Source organism: Falco rusticolus, chromosome 13, assembly GCF_015220075.1.
Source record: "Falco rusticolus isolate bFalRus1 chromosome 13, bFalRus1.pri, whole genome shotgun sequence".
Classification (NCBI taxonomy): Eukaryota; Metazoa; Chordata; class Aves; order Falconiformes; family Falconidae; genus Falco; species Falco rusticolus.
Window position 1 is genome coordinate 18,857,171 of NC_051199.1, and position 21,677 is coordinate 18,878,847.

The following is a 21,677-nucleotide window of genomic DNA, read 5'->3' on the forward strand; positions in this document are numbered from 1 at the left end:
TGCTTTTTATTACCACAAATGTTCTCTTTTGTTACCCTTGCAGCTTTCAGTGGATGTGTGTATGGTCTTTAACATCATCTTACAGTTCTGCATTAAAATGCAAATAGAGTTCACTTCCAAAGACATTAGCTGGACAAGTGTGTAATAGTCTTTGAGTTTAAGACCAGAAGAGATCATAGTCTGACCCCCTGTATGTCATTGGCCATTACATTCCATGAATTGCTAGTGCTTACCAGGCTTGAGCTGGGAATTGGGTCCTCAGTGAACTCTGAATCAATTTATATTTGGTTTTGGTGTGTGGTTTTTTTTTTTTTTTTTTAAAGAAAGCATTCATATCTTTAAGATACAACTACTTTGGGGCCGAAAAGAAAGCTGCTGCTAGAAATTAATAGAAATACTTGACTTAAAGTGTGTTCATATCATACGATAGCAAAGTAGTTTTCGCTTGTTCCTTATTTTTCCTGTGTGAAGGAAACCTTTGGCAAGATTCCATGCTGTACTCATTTGCAACTGACTTTTGATGTCCATTCTTCAGAAAAATATATATTAGGAAATAAAGATTAATCTACCTACATTAATTTTGTTTTCTTATCTGACCACCTCCCCAGCATAATGTCTGATAGAACTGAGAGAGCAGAGTACATGAAAACATAGAAAAAGCAGAAATTGAGACAGGACAATACTGTATTGGGCTACTGAGCATCTGGATTCAGTTTTCCTGAAGCTCGACCTACGTCTAATAAGTTTCTGTTTAATGCCAGGAGGGCCTTCAAGATTTATAAAATAAATCTATCTGTACTTGAAGTCTTTACCAAAATTTCCATTGGATAAACAGAGCCTGTGTTCACTCTTTCTGATTGTACAGATAAAGCTTGTTTTCCTTCATCATTGACACTTGAGTTATTTTTTTCTTGTTGAAAGACAGCTGGAATTATTACTATGTTTTGGAGATGGAGCTATGGGCAGTATGTTTCCATAAAAAATGGAAAACAAATAAACCACCAAAGTATAGTAAAAGATAGATTAATCCTTTACTTTCAGTGATCTCCTTCTGGGTGTGTGTCACAAGCAACTCTTCAGGTCACATCTCTGAATTTAAAGAACAGAATTAAAACTTCCAGGGGAAAAAAAATAATGCATCTATCAGAGCCATCTGCTGATCATCAGCGTGTTACTGGTGCAAGCCTGTGTTGGAGCTAAAGCATTATCTTGAAAGAGGGCTTTTTGTTTGGGGTTGTTTGTTGGGGGTTTTTTTTTGCTTGGTTGGGTTTTTTACTTCTCACACTTTCACAGTGCAGTAGACACTATCCCTCAATCAATTCGGCGTGGGGGAAGTATCAAGAGTTACAGAAGCGTAATTTTGAGTTCTGTATTACCTCTATAAATTTTCTTCATAGGTCTTGCTATCAAGAAGCATCACTGTTGGCTAATGTGGTAAAGGTGTTTTGGTCAAAGTGAAGATCAAGTGTTTCCACTTCTCTGGAATGCCTCAGTGGATGTTAAAATGTCATTTATATGACAAAATCATCTTTTTAGCTACTAGAATGACTAAATTAAATACGTTGGGAGAGGAGAGGCACCTTGATGAAGCACCAGCAGAAGGCTGTACTGTTGCCTGAAGATTGCTCTGGTGAAATCTGCATAAACGCATTCATACCTAATTGAAAATGAAATTATTTTTTTAAAATGCAGATGAAAACAGTTTTCTTAAGAACTTGCAGAGGAAGATTATATGAGTTTAGTTGCATTAGGCATGTATACCTGCTTGGTGCAGATGGCTAGAAAACTTATCTGCGTTTTGTGAGGTTTTTTTAGCTCTCCCAGTTTTGAATAATTTGAGAAACATATCCTCCTTCATAGATACGGATCTGCAGTAGTTCCTTCACTGTATGCTTCTGGCTAGGCTTTTTATGCAGGCCTGTGTCCTGCCCCCATATCCAGCTCCTTTCCTGTGTTAATGATGATAAACCTTAAATTTTGCTAGACCCCACTCCTGGTCCACTGTACCTTAATATCTGAACCATGCATAGATACTAATTTTTTTCCCCATCCCTTCCTGTTATTTCTGTTTTCCGATTGCCAATACTATTTTATTTGAATGGAGCCATGTCCACGTTAGATGTGAGCTGACACTGGTGACAGTGTTGTTCAGCTGGTGCATATCCTTCAAGTTCATCTGCTGTGCCTCTTGGCAGTGCTCGGCTTCATCCTCCTGACAGTGGGAGGCTTCCTAGAAGTTCTCATTCTTTAGCAATACGTGCTTAGGCAACCAGGATGCATTTCAGAAAAACATTGTGGAGAAGGAGGCTGTGTTGCACACAAGAGAGTTGCAGGAAGCTCCTGGCAGGGGAATATCTTGGTATTTTTTTGTCAAGAGAAAAAGAGACGGGGTTTACACCCTTGCATAATCTACATCAAAATGTGTCTGTCTGCATTTTTCTCTGCAGTTTTACCTTTTCTATGTTTTCCCTCTGCTGCTACATGCCCCGCCTCCCCCTTCAGAAATGACTGCAAATTGTGCCATTAGATATCTGCATTCCTTCTTTATTAACTCATTTATGGATGAAATGAAACTTCTGTTAAGCTTTTCTTTTTTTTTAATCTCTTGGTGCACTACAAAACAACTTGTGGAAATAGTTCTGTATCAAGTGATTTATTCGTGTCCAATAGTTTACAGTCATAAATATTTAGAATCTTTTGAAATATGACTGGAGAGGAATCTAAAAGATATATTTGACATTGTTCTTTAATTCTCTGACATTTCATTTTTCAATGAGTTGTAAAGTCCTTAAATATTTAGACTAAAAAAATGTGTTAGTGATGCTTCAGGCGCTTCCATTTTTAGTCTCAATCACAAGACCACTGTGGTGGTTTATTTTCAATATCTGGTTTATTTACTTATTGATGCTATCTTAGATATACAGGATTTCATGTTTAAATATTACTGAAATAGTCCTCTAACCTTCAAGGTGTGCAACACTACAGAATTGGCAATAGGCTGTGCAAAGGTATTTGGATGTGGTTCTAACTGGGCTGTGATCTAAAACTAAGTGGAATATGCTTGAAGATATGGCAATCTGAGTTTTTAATTTGTCTTGTGGTGGTGTTGTGTGCCTCTTAGAAAAAAAAAAAATAAATCAAGTGGATTGTTAAAACAGGATTGATGTATCTAACAATGTTCCTCAACTTTTGGTAGCCCAATAAGGCTCTTGTAGGTACAGCCTACTAAGAATTACAGTATCTGCAGATGGTGCAATTGTAATTACCTTCAGAAAATAAAACCAAACAGTTTAGGTACCTTACAGATTCCTAATAATGCTACTATATGAAATGTTTCATGGTGAAAAGGGAATGCAGTTTCGGGGTTCTCTGCAAATTATGGGGAACCTTCCATGGTCAACATGAGGGACTGAAAAGAAAACTAACAATTTTCTGTGTCCAGCTGATCTGAGTGGTTTTGTTCATGTTGATCTGAGTTACTAACAATTAACATATTGGGGTTTATATTGTGAATTTTTGTCCTGGAGGCTTAAGAAAAACTTTCTCTTCCTCTCTCTTTGGAAATAATGAAGAATGCAAGACTTTCTTTGGTTTCTCAGAAATTCTAGGGTGCTTACAAGCTAAGTATCAGCTTTTATATCAAGAGTATAACATTGATATGTGTATAAATATGTCATTTATATTCAGTTATATCTAGCAGATGAACATCCCCAGGAATGAGATCAAAGTTGAGGCTAAGGCTCAGGTAATTGGGCAGGAGTTAGGCAGCTCCTCTGTGTTCTGTCTGGTTATGGCTTCTGTGAAGATTCAAAATCCTTAGCTGCATAGTGTTCATTTCTTGTGGAGGTTTTGAGAGCAGCAGTTGATGAGTAAAACTAATAAAATGCTAGTAGCTATTATGTTTTACTGAGAATTTGTCATTGCTGTCTTGGTGCATCTTTGTTTTTCTTCACAGTTTTGTTTATGATTTCTGAAACAAACCGTTAACTGAATCTTGACGGAAGTCCTTCATCTGCAGCCCATATATCACAACAGTAAAACTTATTCTGGTGTAGAGTGGGAATAAAGCTGTAGCTGACTAATGTGTTGAAGCCCTTTAGAATAAACTTGTACGCTTTTTTGGCTTCTTGATTCATTTAGATTCCTGGTAACAGAACAAAGTTGAGGCTGGTTGAGATGTTGGCTTTTTTGTATATGGGTCTGGGTTCACTGACGTCTGTTCTAATGGCTTATGTAGGAGCAGCTGAGCAATTTTCAGATGAAAATGAAGGAAATAATCAGGCCGTTCTTTTGTCGTCGTTTTGCTGTTGTAGTAAAATGTAATTGCAAAAGCAAACTGCTTGAGCAAAACCAGTGTTAGGAAAAAAGGAAGGAACCAGTGCATTAAAGATAATTTGGTTTTTAAAAATAGACATTGCCTATCTTGCTAAGATATACATCCCAGTTTAGAGATGTGCCTTAGGCTTTAATGTAGGAATTTTTAGATTAAATTACTGGACTGTGTTATGGGAAGGTCAGACTAGAGGACTGTGGTACGTTGCTTCTATCCTCAAAATATATTAAATATAATTTAGGTTTAGAATTTTTACTATGACTTTTAAGAGGGTTGGGGGGGAATTGTGTCTGGAGATAAAACTTCTGCCCACTGAATATCCAGACGTTATCCTGATATTTCATGGGATGTTCTGTTTAACTTGTAGTCATGTCAGATGTCTGTATTAGGACTGACCAAGAGTAGCCTGTTCCTGAGTGTGACTTCTGATAAGCCATTTACCTTTTTTTTTTTTAAGTATTTTAAGTTTTCTCACACTCTTCATTACTTCTCTCCCTCTCCCACAAAAGGTTTCTACTCAGTAACCACATTGGTTCAGCCATCAGCACAACAGAGTGGTAGAGGTCTTCAGTGGGGAGCCGAAGGGTTGGTCTCTGTTTAAAACAGAGAACCTGTGTGGGGCTTGGTACCAGTGAAGTGAAATCCTCCTCCATCAGCAGCAGGATTGTCCCTCTGCTGTGCTGAGTGTCCTGTGGTTGTGCTCGAAGTGAAGGGTGAAAGCCTCGGCCAGGGCAAGGAGAATGTGGTCGTGCTTTAAACATATTCCCTAACTGGATTACTAGTTGGAAGTAATGCCATGGGGGCATGAGTGCAGCCTGTAACTGTTTATGAGGGATTCTTAATTATTACTTTTTTTTTGGTCACTTGACAGAAATGTTTTGTGTGTTACAAATTTTATTAAGTGTGGGTTTGGGCTGATATGGGCTAACCTTTGGCAACAGTGTGTAGGACTTTATTGCTGAGACACTTTACAAAGCGAGTGAGGAAATGTTACTGCTTAAGTATTGATGCCAACAGTGCTCTTGTGTACTGAAGTCCTGTCCCTCTGATAAGCATTTTTACAAGACATTTCACTTCCTCAACCCACTTCTAATTCTGCGTGTAATAGAGAACTAGAATGGGAATACACTTGAAGATTGCAGGATCGAGAAGACTGTATTACTGAGGAAAGTCGGACCCATTAAGTAGCTTTAACTCCCAAAGTAGATTTACAGAAGGCCTCCTGTCAAAATGTTTGACCATTTTGTGGATAGATTTGAGAGAAAAGCATTTGGGAAAATGGCCACAAATAATTTAAATATGACTAAGAATTTCATAATCAGTGTACTTTAATCCTGATTTTATAATAAAAACTGTGTGGGAACTTCTGAGCTTGCAGACACAAAAGATGTGTTCAAGTTAATGATTCTATAAAATCCAGCTTTCTGAGCAGGAATTTAATGATTAATGCTTCAAAGTGTATAATCACATCTTTACCAGAAGATGTTTTTCTCTTCCTCGTGTCACAATCTGCCTGTTTAACGTTTGCTGAAGTAAAGCAAACACAAAGGTGTTAAGAGTCTTTGTGCAAGAGCTGAAGTCTTCTGTGCAGCTGAATGCTTGGGCTCATTTATTACAGGTTTTGTGACTCCTGGTCTCTACATCAGCTCATTTTTGAAAATCATTGTCAGCATCCAAGCTGTTATTTAAGCAAGAGACTGGCAGGTAGTTTTAAATGTCTTCTAGTTTATAGTCTTCACCTTACATCATTCTGTTTCCCAGCTCTTCCCCCTTCTTAACATTTGTCACCATAGCTGCATCTTGGAGGCAACAGTTTCCAGCAACTTTGCCTTTGTTCCTCTCTTCTTTTGTGTTGGTTGTTGGGGTTTTTCTGCTGCTGTTTGGAGGGATTTGGGGTTTTTTGAAGGTAGCGATGCTAGATAGAATTCTCTCCCCGTGCAGATGTTTTAGCAAAACTCACAAAGAAACAAGACACTTGGAAGTAGGGTAGGAGACCTGGGTACTTGCTGCTATTACTGCTGAGGCATTGAGTAGCCTCTGAAACCTGGGTGCCTTCGGGTCCTTTCAGCAGTTCTTGGGGAGGACTGGAGCCTGTGCAGTGGTGCTGCCTGTCTGCAGTCAGCTGGATCAGGAGAGAGGGCTGTGAAAAGTTCAGGACTAGTTATGAGACGAGACTATGGGAACACATTAAAATGAAAAGAGGTAATAGCTAGAGTAGAAATTAAGTGATTTTGTATGTAGAGTATAATTGGAAGTGTGAGTGTGGGGTTATATGAGCATGTCTTCTGTCCCCAGTCACAATGAAAGAAGACAATGAACCAGATTGTTGCTTGTGAAGGACTTTTTTTTTTCTTTTTCTTTTTTTTCTTGTTTTCTATGATTCAGGCATTCATTTAAATAAAACTAGTGCCGGAGCATACTCTATAATGGTTTTTCTACCTCTTGAGTTGAGTGCTTTGATAGCATCAAGTAGGATCATTAAGTGTCTGTAATTCCTGTGTACAGCAGATACTGCTGCTAACCTCCATCTTCCAGTGTAGCAAACATAAGAAGGGAAGCTAAAACTAAGGTGTTTTCGACTCTTTCTTTATATATTTCAGTCTGAAATCAGTTTGTAGTCAAAGTAAATGGCTTGCAAGACTGCTTTTAGGATTGTGAATGTGACAATTAAAAAGCTAGTCTGGGCTGCAAAACACAGTGAGATGGAGTGGATAACCAGATGATGTGCGCTTTGAAAACAGGCATAATTAAATGATTTGCGATTTATGGTTTCCTGCCTTTCTTTTTCATAAGCGTGTACTTGCCAGCTGCATTCCTGTGTGGCTCTTGTGTTCATGGTGTCATGAGATGGGGTAAATTTAACAGATCAGCTGTGATGAATGTGCTTGCAATACCTAGGAGTTCAGAATGCAGACTCATCTGACACAGAGATGCTTACTTTACAAACAATTTCGCCTTTGCTGCATTAGAAATGCTGAAATTGGCAGTGTACGATATACCAAGTGGTTTGTGTGGCATCAAAATCAATGGAGTGATAAATATGACTACAAACACAGGAAGGAAATGCATGTATCCACAGCTGTGAGTTCTGCCCTACTGCAGAAATGCTCAGTATTCACAAGACACTGAATTAGCAGCGTGTGCTTCTTGCTGTAGGAAATTAAGAGTTCGTCTCTCCCAGCACTGGGCTAGAAGTTCTGTTGCTGTAATGACCAACAGGACACTGTTTCTGAGCTGGTGAGGCATGGAGCATTTGCTCCCATTTTGGATCTCTGAAAAGGCAGCAGCATCACAGCATCATATTATAAGGAGGCAACAGCAGACATTGTTGATTGGAAGTGTGTGTTGTATCAGCATTTCCTCACATGCTTTGATTTACAGCAGTGGGTGAAGGTGAGGAGGAGTCAGCAGAAGCAGTGAGCAGAAAAGGGAGTTTGGGACCCACCAGCCTTGAAGGCTGATCGATACTGGAGTTGGGTTTTGTGTCTGCTGATGGGAGATTTAGTAATGTGTGACTCTAATGGAGAGTAAACCTCTGCTAATGGAAAGTCTGCCACAACAGCATGATTTCTAGAGATAAAGACCTCAATCTCAATAGATACATCATTCTGCTGGGTAATCTTTGAAAGGCAGAAAACGTGCTAAAAAGGAAGACTTCAGTAGCGGGAAGTGTCTGGTATCTGCAGCAACAGGGAAGTTTATGTAGTTGTGCGCTTCCTTGTTCTCTTAGTCCCTTTGTTCCATCCTACTGGTTGTGTTCTGAGAAATGCAAAACATACAATGTGGAAGAGCAATTGTAACGTTTCTAGTCTCCATATTTTGGAGAACAATAATAATAAATAACATTCTTTTTTTGCCTTTCTTTAGGACTCCTGAACAGTGTCCAAGTGTGGTTTCTTTGCTGTCAGAGAGCTACAATCCTCATGTGCGTTATGGGGCTGCCATGGCTTTGGGTATCTGCTGTGCGGGCACTGGAAATAAGGTGAGGACCAGAAGCATCTATTGCCAAGACTTTTTGTGCTCTCTTGCCACAGAGACATTTGTGTGGAAACATCCCACACACAGATAGATTTCTTGCACGTGTACACTGCTAGCCAGCTGGAGTAGAGCAGTGCTACTTTAAATTATTTAACTGTCCTGGTCATAGAGAATTCTTTTCCTCCTTGTACAGGGTAGATAAAATAGAAGAATGTTTTTATAGATTGTTGCCACATCCTTGGAATTTTGTCTTCAAAACTTTTCTTAAGAGTTTTCTTACTGTCAAGTTGCCACTGAGCTTTAAATGTATATTCACTACTCCAAAATCAATACTCCTTTGCCCTTGGAGTTGATCTTTTACAGATTGCTTTATGGGGAACAAGGGGGTGCCAGTGACAGGAAAACAGCAGGGGTGTTGCTTAACTTCTAGCTTCTTTCTTCTTTCCTGTGATACACGATTCATGGAAGATGCACATAGTAAAGCCAAGTGTAGTGAAATTTAATGAAATTTACTGGAGTTCCAGATGTGTAATTCACAGCCAGTAAATTTTATTCTCACTTTATAAGTGTCAGTGAAGGATGATTCTCACATATGATAGCCGGGACCTTTTAGAGTAAAAGGATTCCTACTTCTGCTGTGGGAAGTGAGCGGTCATTGGGACAAGCAGCAAGTAAACTTGGGGATAAACTTCATCTACATCACCCAGATGTGTGTATAATCTGTACTGGTACTGAATCGTAGTTTCAAAACAAATGCACAGCCTGTCCGTATGGAAGTAATATTTCATGCTTCTGAGTCTTTGATAAATCTCATTCTTATCTGTATTGTCCCTTCCTCAGCTAGTATTAAACACTTGGTCTGTGGCTCTTGCAAGCTGAGTGTTCCCCAGCATGTCACTTGTATTGTGAAATGTGTGGAATGCTGACATGCACTGCCTGCCGCCTTTAGTCTCTAAAGCGTACAGACTTGAAAGCAAACTGAAGGTCCTATTTTTATCCAGGTTGCTTTATTCTTAAGTGGAAGGTGGAATCCAGGAGCTAATTATTTTTAACCTACTACATCTGACAAGCTGATTTAAGTGGAAATGCTTTTAGTTGCACAAAGGAGTCTGGTTTATTTCCAGATACATTGTGTGATAAAGACCTAAACTGTCTGATTAAATGCAGAAATGTCAGAGCTTATGTTAGTAGGTTTTGAAGGCCCAAATATATTCGACTTTGGAGATCAGAAAGTTCAGCTTTTTGTTGTAGTAGATGTTCCATACGTGGTACTGAATGCGTGCCAAAGAACGAATGAGTCATCTTCAGGTGCAGAAGCATAGCCTCCAAAATAGCTCATTTGGCAAAAGCAGTCTAAGCACAGGCATGACATTATTCTAGAAGTGGTTCTTAAAAATAGTTTTTTCTATAAAATCAACTTGTTTTTAAAAGCCTTACCCTGACAGAAGGAACACCAAGAGGGGTCTGTGCTAGGAGAGTCGTGCACTTGACTGCATGCTCAGGTCCTCGGTTTAAGTATGGACAGGAGAGAGCTTCGTACAAGAGATTGCCAAGCGATCCTGTCTGACTTTGTAATCAGAAGATCACATAACAGATTAAAAGGGCTCTCCGAGTTTCTTAGGGTATATGCTGAGCTCTTATCTCTCCTGTTCCAGAGAGTATCTTAACAGTTTGCTTCGCGTGCTGTTTCAGAGGGCTTTTAGAAAGCCCCTGTGTTGCCACAGATGAAATCTATCTGTGCAGCCCGTGGCTGTACAAACTGCTGTCTCAGGTTTATTCTGCTCAGATCTGAAGAGCATGGTTGCTGGAGGCTGGCTGAGCTCACTAACAACCTGCTGCTGTTGAAACAGGTGGTCTTGGTCCCTCCTGCCACCTTTTGTTCTGTCTCATGTCCAGTTCCCTAGTGAGCTGGTTCAGACACAAACTCTCAGAAAACTGACCCAGATAACACCATAAAAGGGAACAGTTCTCTGTTGAATTGTGCTGGAAAAGCTCACAGAGAGGTGCGACAAAGATTGCAGCTAGCAGGGGGAAAGGGAAGGGACTTGGTAGCTGAAGGGCAACTGAGGAAGGAGAGGGATCTCATTTTGGTAGCAGTGTGTTTAGATGAGCGCAGTTGTCCTGTGTAATATGTGCTGAGGACCTTGTATGATTAGAAATGAATTTGTGTCTGTAGTAATTCTGGGTATATTTAAGTCATGGCTTGCAAAGTGGCAGAACCGTAAATGGAGATGAAAAAATGTGCTTACAAGAGATTATTTAGTCTGAGATGCCTGCACATTGCCCATGCTGGTCTTGGGTACATCTAAGCAGCATCTATTACAATAGACTGTCTTACAGCTTTTCATAATCAATGACTGCATTGAACAGAATGCTTACAGATAGGTCATTGTGGATCGTATTCGTGTTGCATTTAGTTGGGAACTTACTGAATTTGAAGAAGCAACTGAGCATTTTGAAATGTTTTAAAAACCTGGATTTACTATACGGGTGCTCAGAGGCAGCCCCACCTGATTTAGGTTTGAAATGAATGCTTTCATGTGATGCTAAATGTTACAGCTTCTTACAATAAAGCATAAAGTCAAGAATGTGAGACCTGGATTGTTTCACCATCTCATTTTTTAACCTCCAACATGGTGTTTGATATCTCTGGTTCCTTTGTTCCTTATACAGAAGAGGAAGGTAATGCTGGTGTATTTTGTTGGTAAGAATGGCAAAGTGTATGAATAATTTATGTGTATGATTTAAGGCATGTCAGTAGTTCTAATGTGATGAATGCATCTGTTGCTTACAACAACTGTTGTTTATCTGTTGCCCTATTTCTGCACGTAGGTCTTGTTCCATCCATCACTTTTTTTTTCCTGATTTTTAGATTAAAATCCACAGAAATACAGGTTTCTGCTTCATTTACCAAGAACAGGCAAAATACATTTTATATCTGATAGCATCAGAGTACTGAATTCTGGGATACTAAAAATAACAGTATTAACTTTGTGACTGCTTATTTCTTGGGTTTTGTTTTTCATTTGTGTGTTCTTTTTTTTTAGGAAGCAATTAATTTGCTTGAGCCAATGACAAATGATCCTGTGAACTACGTACGTCAAGGAGCTTTGATTGCATCTGCCCTTATCATGATCCAGCAGACTGAGATTACCTGCCCAAAGGTAGTGTGGCATACTTTATCTACTGGCTTGTTAGGTGGAAAAATTGTCCTGGATGCCAGATCTTTAGGGTTTGGCACTGCATGTAAGTTTAGCAAGAAAGTGTATGTGTCTTGTAAAGAGCCAGAGCTGGATGCACAGCAGGAAGCTCCTGCATGGATCAGATGCTCACTTTGGAATGGGGGAGCAATGCACGCTGATTGAAACATGGTGGATAGATAACAGCATTTTAATTCTAGGTATTAATAAATGCTCTTTCTTAAAAGGTCTAAAAGCATCTTCGATGATATGAAAGTGACTGTCTTCCACTAACATGCACGAGGCCCGTATATTCGTGATTTATGTGAGCACTGTGATTTAGTGAAGAAGTTGGTTTTGACCGTAGTAGACTTAGTTTTGAGTGTTGTCAAGCTGCAGGGAACTCCTGTTGTAACTATGTTTCTTTTGTAGCTAGTCTTTTCAGGTGAAAGAGTTTCTGCTGTCAGGACTGGCTTAGTGGCTTAATAGCAGGTGCATTGGATTTTTAATGGAGTTTTTCTTTCTGCTCAGAAGGCAAAAAGGATGGCATGTGCAGTGTTTAGCTTTTAAAAACAGATTGCCCTGTGAATATATGACAGATGATGATATGCAAACATTTGTACAGGCTAAAGTCCACATTAATAGAAGCTCTGAGGTTCCCCATTTCATCTGCTCTGGTGAGTGCTGAGGCGGAGCAGTAGCTGGTACTTTGCTACTCATCTGTCATACATGGGTTGCTTTTGATGTCATTTTAGAAATTGAACTGTGATAAAAACAACCACTTTTTTACTGTATTTGGATGAGGAGAAAGAAAAAAAAATCTTTGGTGGAAAATTTTACTTGGGAAAGTCAGTGAAGGAAATCTACAAATACAGGTATCCAGGTATTTCCAAGTCATGGAACGTGTGCTGGCAGACAGTTTGTTCCTTGGAATTATTTAAAAAAAAAAACCACAACCACCCACATATAAAACCCCAAAAAATTCCACCAAAACCAAAAAACACCAACCAGTTAGTTTTCACTGAGCAGTATCTGGGATCATTATTTATATTATCAGAATTGTAGTTCAACTGAATAAGCCAGTGGAGGACACTTAAGAGTTAACATTAGATTCTCTCATCTTCTAAGATCCAAAGTCTCTGTAATGTGAAGTTGAATTATCTTTCTGAGGAAAGAAACTGCTTGTTGTTTTTATCATTTCTTCCTTGGTCAGGTGCTTGGAAAGCCAGCCATCAGTATAGGAGATTGGGTTTAATCATTCTCTGCACCTCTAATGATGGGCAAATTGTATAGCTCTTGTGTGCCTCAGTTTCCCACTTGAAAGAAATAAGTATGATACTTTCTTCTGTGAAAGGATGTTATGCGAATAAATTCATTTTAGTTTATAAAGCACCGTAATCCCCTTAGGATAGGAGTTGACACTGCTCCGAATCAGTCAGACTTCCAAGACAGTTGTGGATTATTTGCTGAGTCTGCCTATTGGAGTTTCAGTCTTCTTGAGATGATAGATGAAAGAGTCTGTGTATCCTAAAGGAAAGTGCAGGCAGGAAAACAGCTAGCAAAAATACAGCTTACTTGAGGTGTGTAATAAGTCAGATTTCTTTCCCCAGAAAGGCTTGGTAACCTTGACTTCAAAGGTATGTGTAATACCTAGGCTTGTTAAATTGGTGATTAAAATAGTTAGCTAGCAAATACAGGATGAGATATATAGCGTAGGGTTCAGTGGCTTGTTTAAAAATGGGGAAAGGAACTGAAAAAGCTTTATGCCAGAGCCTTGTTTGAGCCAGAATTTGTGCAGTGTTACATGACATAGATACAGAAGGCAATTCATTACCCAGCCATAGAAATGGGGCAGATATTAAAAACCGAAAAACAAAAAAAAACCAAACAGCCCCCCAGACCCACTGCAGATTATAAAATAATAAATCACTGAAATATTCTGCTAGTTTAGGAATTAAACACAGAGTATATAAATTTTGTTTTGAACACCCCAAAAGTTAGTTATAACCTTCATCGTTTCTTGCTCAAAAGTAAAAAAGGAATATTTTGAGGAATATGCTGTCAATTAAATTATTTATTATCCATGGGAAACTTTTCTTTGGAGCTCTCTGCCAGTCTGAAGCAAAATTGTTTTACTCTGATGTGAAAGGGTGGGGTTCAGTAAAATAGCCATTTTTGGATTATGGTGACATATTTTGATCTGATTAGATTCCTAAGTGGCATGCTGGTGCACTGTGTGCCAAAGCATCTAACCTGCAGTATGTGAATATTTGCATTACTGGGTAAGCAGCTATTAAGGGGAGCATGACGGGTTTCATATCCCACAATCTGTACGTGTGGTCTTGGTGGGGTTACAGAGGAACTAAATTTTATGTGTCATCTTATTGCTGCTAAATACTTTGTGGTGCTTTGCATATGAGAGACTTTGATTTTAGTAGTGACTGTGTGACCAGCTTCCTGTCATTAATTTTCAGTTTTTATCTGTTCTGGGATTTCATTTTATTTTATCGGTAAACTTACTGTTTCTGAGCTTTGGGTTAGAGGGACTTCTCTGGTGATAATTTGGGATGAAGATGGTAGCAAACAGTCTTCCTTGAACAGAAGTAGGTTTTTCAGGAATAAAATAACTTAAGTTTTGAGAGCTGAGCATTGCAATGCTAAAATGCTAGCAATGAACAGATATTTAAGAATTATTGTGGTTTAAAAGAAACCATTTTTCTTGTGAGAATGTAGATGTATGCCTTCGAAATCCCCTTTGTCTTCTTTCCTTTGTAGTAGTCTTCCTGTTTGTTGTGCTTACTCTTTATTTAAACAAATAAAGAGTTTAAATAAAGAGTTTAAATAAAGAATTGTCATTATACAATTATGCAAGAGGTCCCTTGAACTTGCAAGTTGCTTAAGTGCCAAAAGGGCTACGTAGCAAATCTTGTTTAAATCTGATTTGGCCTCTTTGCAGTTGAAACACAATTCCTTTGCATGCAGCCAGCATTATTTTTCAAGACCTCGGCTGATACATTTAAGAACCATATTAGTGCAGGATATAGAACAATAACAAGTTTATTTTGTGAAATGGAATCCTAAATTAGAGATATGATGAGGTGATTGTAACAGAAATCAATGACAACTTCATTATTTTTTTGTGATCTGCAGAGCAATTAAGACAGCAATTTTGGCAACAAACCACGCGTTTAACATCCTGAATTTACTTTTCCTTGCTTCTGTGTTAGGATAGTCATCTTGGCAATATGAGAAGATCATAAGCAAGGTCAAAGCTTTCCCTCTATCTTCTTTCAGTCATCTTGGCCTGTTATCTTTAAGATGTTGTTGATTGCGCTTTTTTTTTTCTCCACATTTAGATGAAATGCTAGGCCTTGGTCTGATGCAAGAATGATTTTTGCTGTATTCCAGTAGCACCTTCACATTCCTTCATGTAAGCCTGTTTGTTAGATGCTTCTGCGTAGGGAAAGAGCAGGCATATGCAGAATAACTCTCAACTTATGAAGGCGATGGGTAGCACATGAACAATTTAAAACCTGTTTTATTAAAAACAGATTCCTAAATACGCTTGTTCTTAAGAACTTGCATTTGCAAAAAGCATCGTGCACATCGCCTGCTACTGTTTTCCTTAGTTAACTGCAAGTCTTACTCTTAACAGTTTCATGGGCTTCATGTGCATGAATGTTGACTGGTGGAAAGAGAACTGGTAAACAACCTGATAAATGACAGCCCCTTGGGTTTGTGGTAGGAAATGGTGCTGTATCATTCTCATGTCTTAAAGCCTGTGTTGTTTTCTCAGTGTTTCCAGGGTTGCACATTTGGCTTCATTTGAAATCAGTGGCATGTCATTTTGGCCAGCACTAATTACCAGAATGATGGGTGTGTGTATTGTAGGCAGTGACTCATTTTGTCTTTACTAACGTTTCACTGCTGCTCCTGGAAGTCACCCAAATAAATTTCTTGATAACATTTGAAAAATTTTATAGCATTTGGAAGTGCTTGAAGATTTCAAGGGAGATACAGAGCCTGTGGGTTTCATAGCATGTTAAATAAACCTATTCAGCAGTTTGGGATGTGATTGTTGCTGTGGTTTAAAGGAAAAATAGTAGCAGATTAAAGGGCTCTACTAGACAAACCGGCAGATTTTGTTTCAACAGTTTATGAAATTATCTGTTGTCATCTTGGTCCGTTCTGTGGGAGGCAAGTGCCCCAACAGCAGAGGCAGAACTGAGCTTTTTGTCTGTACTGGTCTTGTTTTCTCCAAAGAGATGGAGCAATGATGCAGCCTTCCTGAACCACTACAGCTAGAGCTGCCAAAGCAGGCTTTCCCCAGCAGGAAGGAAGATTTTCAGCTGAGACCTGATCCAGCCAAAAAATCCCATTCCTGTGAAGTGTTTGCTTTATAGGAGCAGCCTGAATAAGTGTGCAGGCCTACTGTGCATTCCAGTGTCGAGGCGATCCTTGGATCTGGGTTTGCCTGGTCCCTGAGTCCAGACAGGTTAGTCTTCTACCCTTTCATAGAACAATTTTGCCTCCACTGATGTTAAAGTAAACCTTTGGAAAGGGCACACTTGCTCAATACATCTCCTGGTTTGGCAGTGATCCATGGCTCATGATGCACGGGTATGCAAAATTTATCTGAAAACAGAGCACTTTTGATATGGCACTAATACTTTGTATTCTTATAAGCAGACAACATAAGGACTATTTCTTATTGCAGCTGTTCAGTGCTGCTTCATTGAATGCCTGCTGTCAGCTGATTCCCTGCTATAACCTGTCTGTGTCACCTGGAGAGGTGGCAATTGATGGTGCTCAGGATTAGCAGCCAGGTTTCTGTCCTTTGGTCCCTTGCAGTTGTCAGTGTCCTGGTTAGCGAGCTGCCCTGCAGTCTCCTGGTGCCACAGCTGGTGGGTTCCTGGTGGGCTTGTTGCCTGGATGTTTTGGTCATCTGCTCTGGACTGATGTACATGTGAGTAGGAGCTGTGGAAGGCATACTAAGGAAAGGGTGCTTACAGGGGCAGCATGCCGTGACCAGAGGAGGTGGATGACTCCCCTTGCTAGCCCTGCCTCGCCTTTCCTGAGCAAAGCGTTTCTGCTCTCTGTCCCGAGGTGCTGCTCCATTACAGTCCACTGAACAAGCTTTGTAACATCTGTTTTTATAAATATTCCAAACCCAGAAGCTAAGCCAGAGTCGCGGGAATGATGTGCTCCAGAGGCGCTGGAATCCTACTGCTCAGTTCAGCCAGAGGAGTAGTTTTACTTGTTGCTTTTGTGTCTCTGTGTGTTTGTCCCAAATAATATCGGAAGACTTTGGTTCACCTAGCTGCATGTGATTGCCCTTGATACTGCACAAGGCTGTAAATGCAAACTAAGGTATTTTTCCAGTGTACAAGAGGTCAGGCATATGAAACAAATTATTTATATTAAACAGGTAAAGGTCAGTGTAAGCTTTTATGAACAAAAATCAGGAGAGTGTGAAAAAGCATAAACAGAATGAAGCAAGAGCAGAGTTCAGTCAGTATATCCAGAATAAACCTGTATTGTGTGTGCAGTATCTCTCTGCCACACATCTGTCTGTGTGACTGCCCTGAAAACATGTGGCTTCTTTGTTTCTACTTTAATAAATGCAAGGAAGTTTGTCACCTCCTTTTGGGGACAGAGGCTAGTAACTAAAAACTTTTCAATGCAAAGGGAAATTGGTGAATAGAGGACTAATATTAGCACACAAATTTCTGGACTGACTTAGACTGAAAAATGGAAATACCTGCTGGTTTTCCCCTGTCAGTTTTAATAAATGCCTCTGGCTGTACTGGAGAAGTGTTGTTCTGTTCAGCTTTTTTGCTCCTGTTTAAAAGTGGCTGGCTGCTCTGGTGCTTCATGGGTGTGAGACTCCATTTGTGTGAAACAAAGTGATTTTAATACACTTGTGCTCAGCAGGACATGCTTTACTGTTATGAATGTTAGTGTCTTTTGCTGTCACAGACTAGTTTAAAGCTGAAGAAGTTAGATGCCATCAGTGCTGAAGGAGTTGAGGTGCCAAGTAGCACATCTGGGTTAGTGGCTGAAAGAGCAAAGGCAGGAAGGGTAGCGACCAGAGAGTGTCTGTTCCATTAGGGCACCTGTGTTTTAAGCGGTGTGATGTTGGGAACTATTTTTCAGAAAACATGTGGTCTTAATCTAAAGTGTTCATGAAGTGTGTAGGGCTGCCAAGCAGCATTGCCACCCTTGGCTTTAATGGTCATGGGCTGAAGGGGCAACCTCTGTTGTCTTTCCGTTCCAGACGTTGGACATATCTCCCAAAGGTATGGTCTCGGCTTCTTGCTGTCTCTGGTTGAAAATTCACATGTGAAACATGGTGAAATTTATTACTAGCATTACCTCGGTTGCAGGATTACCTCATGGCTCTGATGTGCTTTCACTGGGGAATCTGATCTTGTGCTTTGCTGAGAAACACCTGCAGTTTGATTTATCCCCTCGGTCAGCTCTTCTTTCTGTTTTGATCTTCTTTTTTTTTTTTTTTTTAACATTGAATCCCAGTTTGACAAAATGTTTTTCTCGGCACAATTCTCATGTCACTGACTCAGTTGTATGAATGGTTGGATTTTTTTCGTGGGTGCAAAAACCTTCTGTAAGCGCTTTGAGATTCTCCAGTGCACTCCAAGACAGATCACACACTAGGAGTGATGCCTGAAGGCTGCTCCTGGTGCACGGTGCTGCCCATCTTTAGCACAGCTTTGGAGCTTGTGGTGTTCTGCACAGGTAGGATACTGGCTGGATCTGTTACCAGCCAGAAGGAACTCCTCAGTGTTGTTAGTATTTAAGTCTCCTTCACTGGTACAGTTATGTGCTGGGAGCATCAGAGGCTGTGCAAGAATACATTCCTAGTGGTGATGCTGAAGCTTGGCCTCTTTGCCTATAGCAAACCCTAAAAGTGCATCACAGCTGAAAGGTAGGACCTTTCCTCAGATGCTTGTTGCTGAGCAGATGTTACTGGTCTTCCTGGAAAGGCACATGCTCTTTGGATGGGAAAAATGGCTAGGGAGGTATCTGGTATTATGGTTTTATGCTTGGAAACTTCAGCTGCATTTGTGATACTAGGAACTGCTCTGTGTCCCTGGTGGCTGTGTCTGGCCCTGCTGCCTTGGGTGAGAAGTTTGTCCTCTCATCTGTGGCTGCAGATGCAAGAAGAGGATTTGGAATACCAGCAACAAAGTGGACCAGTAGTGGGAACAAGCTTGTTCAAGACATCTTGGAAAGAGTCTTTTTGAAAAGACCTCCTTTCCTTTAGCATGTCAAGTCAAGGCTTAGTATGAAGACAGAAAAAATGAAAACATGTCATGTGCATATCTGGATTAAAATTAATTTACAGAAGAGGTATAAAAGATTTTCCCAGACATGCCATGGATGGGATGCAGCTTCCCAGGTTTTGAATGGGTGGCAGATTGGTATTTCCTTGTCTGCTTTTTCAGCTATAAAAATTGAGCTGTATTGTTGCTTCACTGTATGTATTAAAAGACATAGGTTACTAATTTTTCAGAAAGCCTCAGATATTGCTGGAAGTGATACTGTTCTGTCTGTTCAACACTTAGTGAACCAGTGAAAGATGAAGCTGTTCTTCAAAGCAGTGATGATAATATAAGCAAAGGTTTAGCAGTTTACTGATGTTCACTTAAGATAGTGTGATGAGCGTACCATGGCATAAACTGTTAGTTAAATATTTTCATTAATGATTTTTACTTAAAAGGTAGGAGTGCAGTAGCAAAACTTGCTGATGACACACCATAGGGGCGTTACCAACACAGCAGAAATATTGCACAGGAAAATCGTAATAGGTTTGAGTTTTTCAGCAGTAGGAATTAGAGGAAATTTGATGAAGTGCAGTGTCATGCACCTAAGGACATGGCTTGCTACAAAATCATCAGTTGATCTCTTAGTCCAGTGACGTTCCAGAGATTCTTAGGCTATTCCTGTAAGGCCTGCAAAATGTGGTTTGGAAATGCATGTCCATCCTGACTATTCTAAAATCAGTATATGGGTATCTTCAAGTGGGGAAAACATCTGTGATGAATTAGTGGTCGGATGACTTGTAACACAAGTGACTGAACCTGTTGAAAAGACAAATGTCCTAGGGTGCAGAAATCCAGGATGCTACCATTAATGACAGAATATTTGACTTAATGCAGTCAGTGTTACAATCTTTCTCTCTCTCTTTTTTTTATTATTATTTTTATCCAGGTCAGCCAGTTCAGACAGCTGTATTCCAAAGTGATCAATGATAAGCATGATGATGTTATGGCAAAGTTTGGAGCAATCCTGGCACAAGGCATTTTGGATGCAGGTAATTCCCAAATATGTAAAACAATTTTCTAAACTTTTCTTAGCTACAATAGCTGTAATAGCACCTCATTACCCAAATGAAGTTTGCTGGCTTTATGCCTGTCACATAATAGTAGCAAGAAATCTCAAATTTCAAGTTGTTTTAGCTAATTAAAGAAATAAGCCCTTTTTTGCAGTCAGCTTATATCAGTGTGCTTCTGTTAGAGACTCAACCCAGTCATTGGAGCAGAATTTGTGTCCAGAAATCTGGACAAATACGATCTTTTTGCTCTGTTTGTCACCCTGAACGTTGATTTATAGCATGATACATTGCTGCTTTATTTTTCTAAGTAAGTATCTGCTCCAGAAACTTGGAAATCTTGTGGTATCCAGTTCTCATATTTTGCTTTTTCTGTTAAAACTTGACATAACCAGTTTTTAAAAAACATGTATTGAATATGTTTTTAATAACAAGGTTTTGCCTTTTTCCTGATTACTGAGAGATGTTGCACAGTGGGAAACATCATTAACTGCATCTATGTTACTTCAGAAGACCCAGTTAGTTTCACAGACCACTACCTTTTTCTAGCAGAGGAAACGCCGTTTCATGAGTGTTAATGTCTAAATGTTGAGCCAGGGATAGGATTCTCTAAAGACATTAGAATGTCACAAGGGCTGAATTGCAGGGTGAATTAAGGAAGGATCCTGTAAGCAAAGAGGACAGACAATGTTTCGTTTCAAATTTTTCCTTCTGCTGGAGTTAAGACTTGTACAGTGCTGTGTCTGTCGATAGCACCCCCTTTCCAAGTTTCCAAACACAGTTTCTCCCATCTGGTCTCTCGTGCCATGGCCTTTTCTTGCCATACACCACCTTATTCTGTGTGATCAGAAGAAACAAGCTGTTTTTTCCCTGTACTCTGAGATCGAGGTTAGTCCTGAAGTCACGTAAGCAAAGGAGTCTCATGTATTTGTCTCTGTGGCATGGCTTCAGCACAGCACCATGCGCTGTGGTTACACAGTGTCTGTCTGAAACTACTACATCTCCAAGCCATGTGGTGGGGGAAGAAAAAGTTAGGGCTGCCTGCATCTATCTGCATGGAAACATGCTTAAAAAGCTCTCTTCCTGGTGGGCACATGGCAGTCAGGCTGCTCTGCGCTTTATGACTAGGGCTACTAGAAGAAAGCAACTGGAACCATCTTCTTTATTTTTATCGCCTCCCAGATACCCCTCCTGGAACTCATGCTGAGCAATATTCTTGGCATAAAACTGTTGGAATAATTTTGGTCATTCCCATACTCATACTGTGTTGCTGGGAAGCCAGAGCCCAGCTGGCTCAGAGATTTTTCTCTCAGCAGTACAGACCTGCTTCAGATTCCAAGCTTTAAGATTAAATCATAAAAATGCAGCTAAAACCTTATTTGCTTCCTGTGTCACTCATGTATTATATAATCACTTGGAAACCAGAAGCATCCAATTTTAATAAACTACATATGAATTTGTGCCAACTTTAACCTCTTTATTTCTTGCCAGGCAGCTGAGGGAGGGCTGTGAACTACCCTTTCTTAACCTATTGCCGTTTTCATTGGAGCCTCTTAAAAGAATAAATTCTTTTTATCTGTCCCATACAAGTGCTTATCTGAAACAATGAGCTATAGAATTTAATTATCACCATCAGGAAAAAAAGGTTCTTTGTGTCATCTGCCACAGCTGGGGCAATTGAATATGGGGGTTTTGTTGGTTTGTTCTTTTTTTTTGGTGGAGGAAGGAGAAGAGCATAATTATTTTTCAGTGACAGACTTTGATTAAAAGCACAAGATTTCCAGTGCGCAACTGGGAAATGGTGCAGTGGAGGTAGGTTTTTTGCTCTGACAAT

General features: G+C 39.8%; 1 protein-coding gene across 1 annotated transcript in view; it reads left to right on the forward strand.

Moving 5' to 3' along the window:
• Positions 1–21,677, forward strand: part of PSMD1 (proteasome 26S subunit, non-ATPase 1) — a 75,617-nt gene that overhangs the window by 40,549 nt on the left and 13,391 nt on the right. The window contains exons 17-19 of the mRNA XM_037406658.1: positions 8,201–8,315; positions 11,359–11,475; positions 19,723–19,825. Coding sequence (XP_037262555.1) covers positions 8,201–8,315; positions 11,359–11,475; positions 19,723–19,825 — 335 coding nt within the window. The remainder of the gene's footprint in view (positions 1–8,200; positions 8,316–11,358; positions 11,476–19,722; positions 19,826–21,677) is intronic.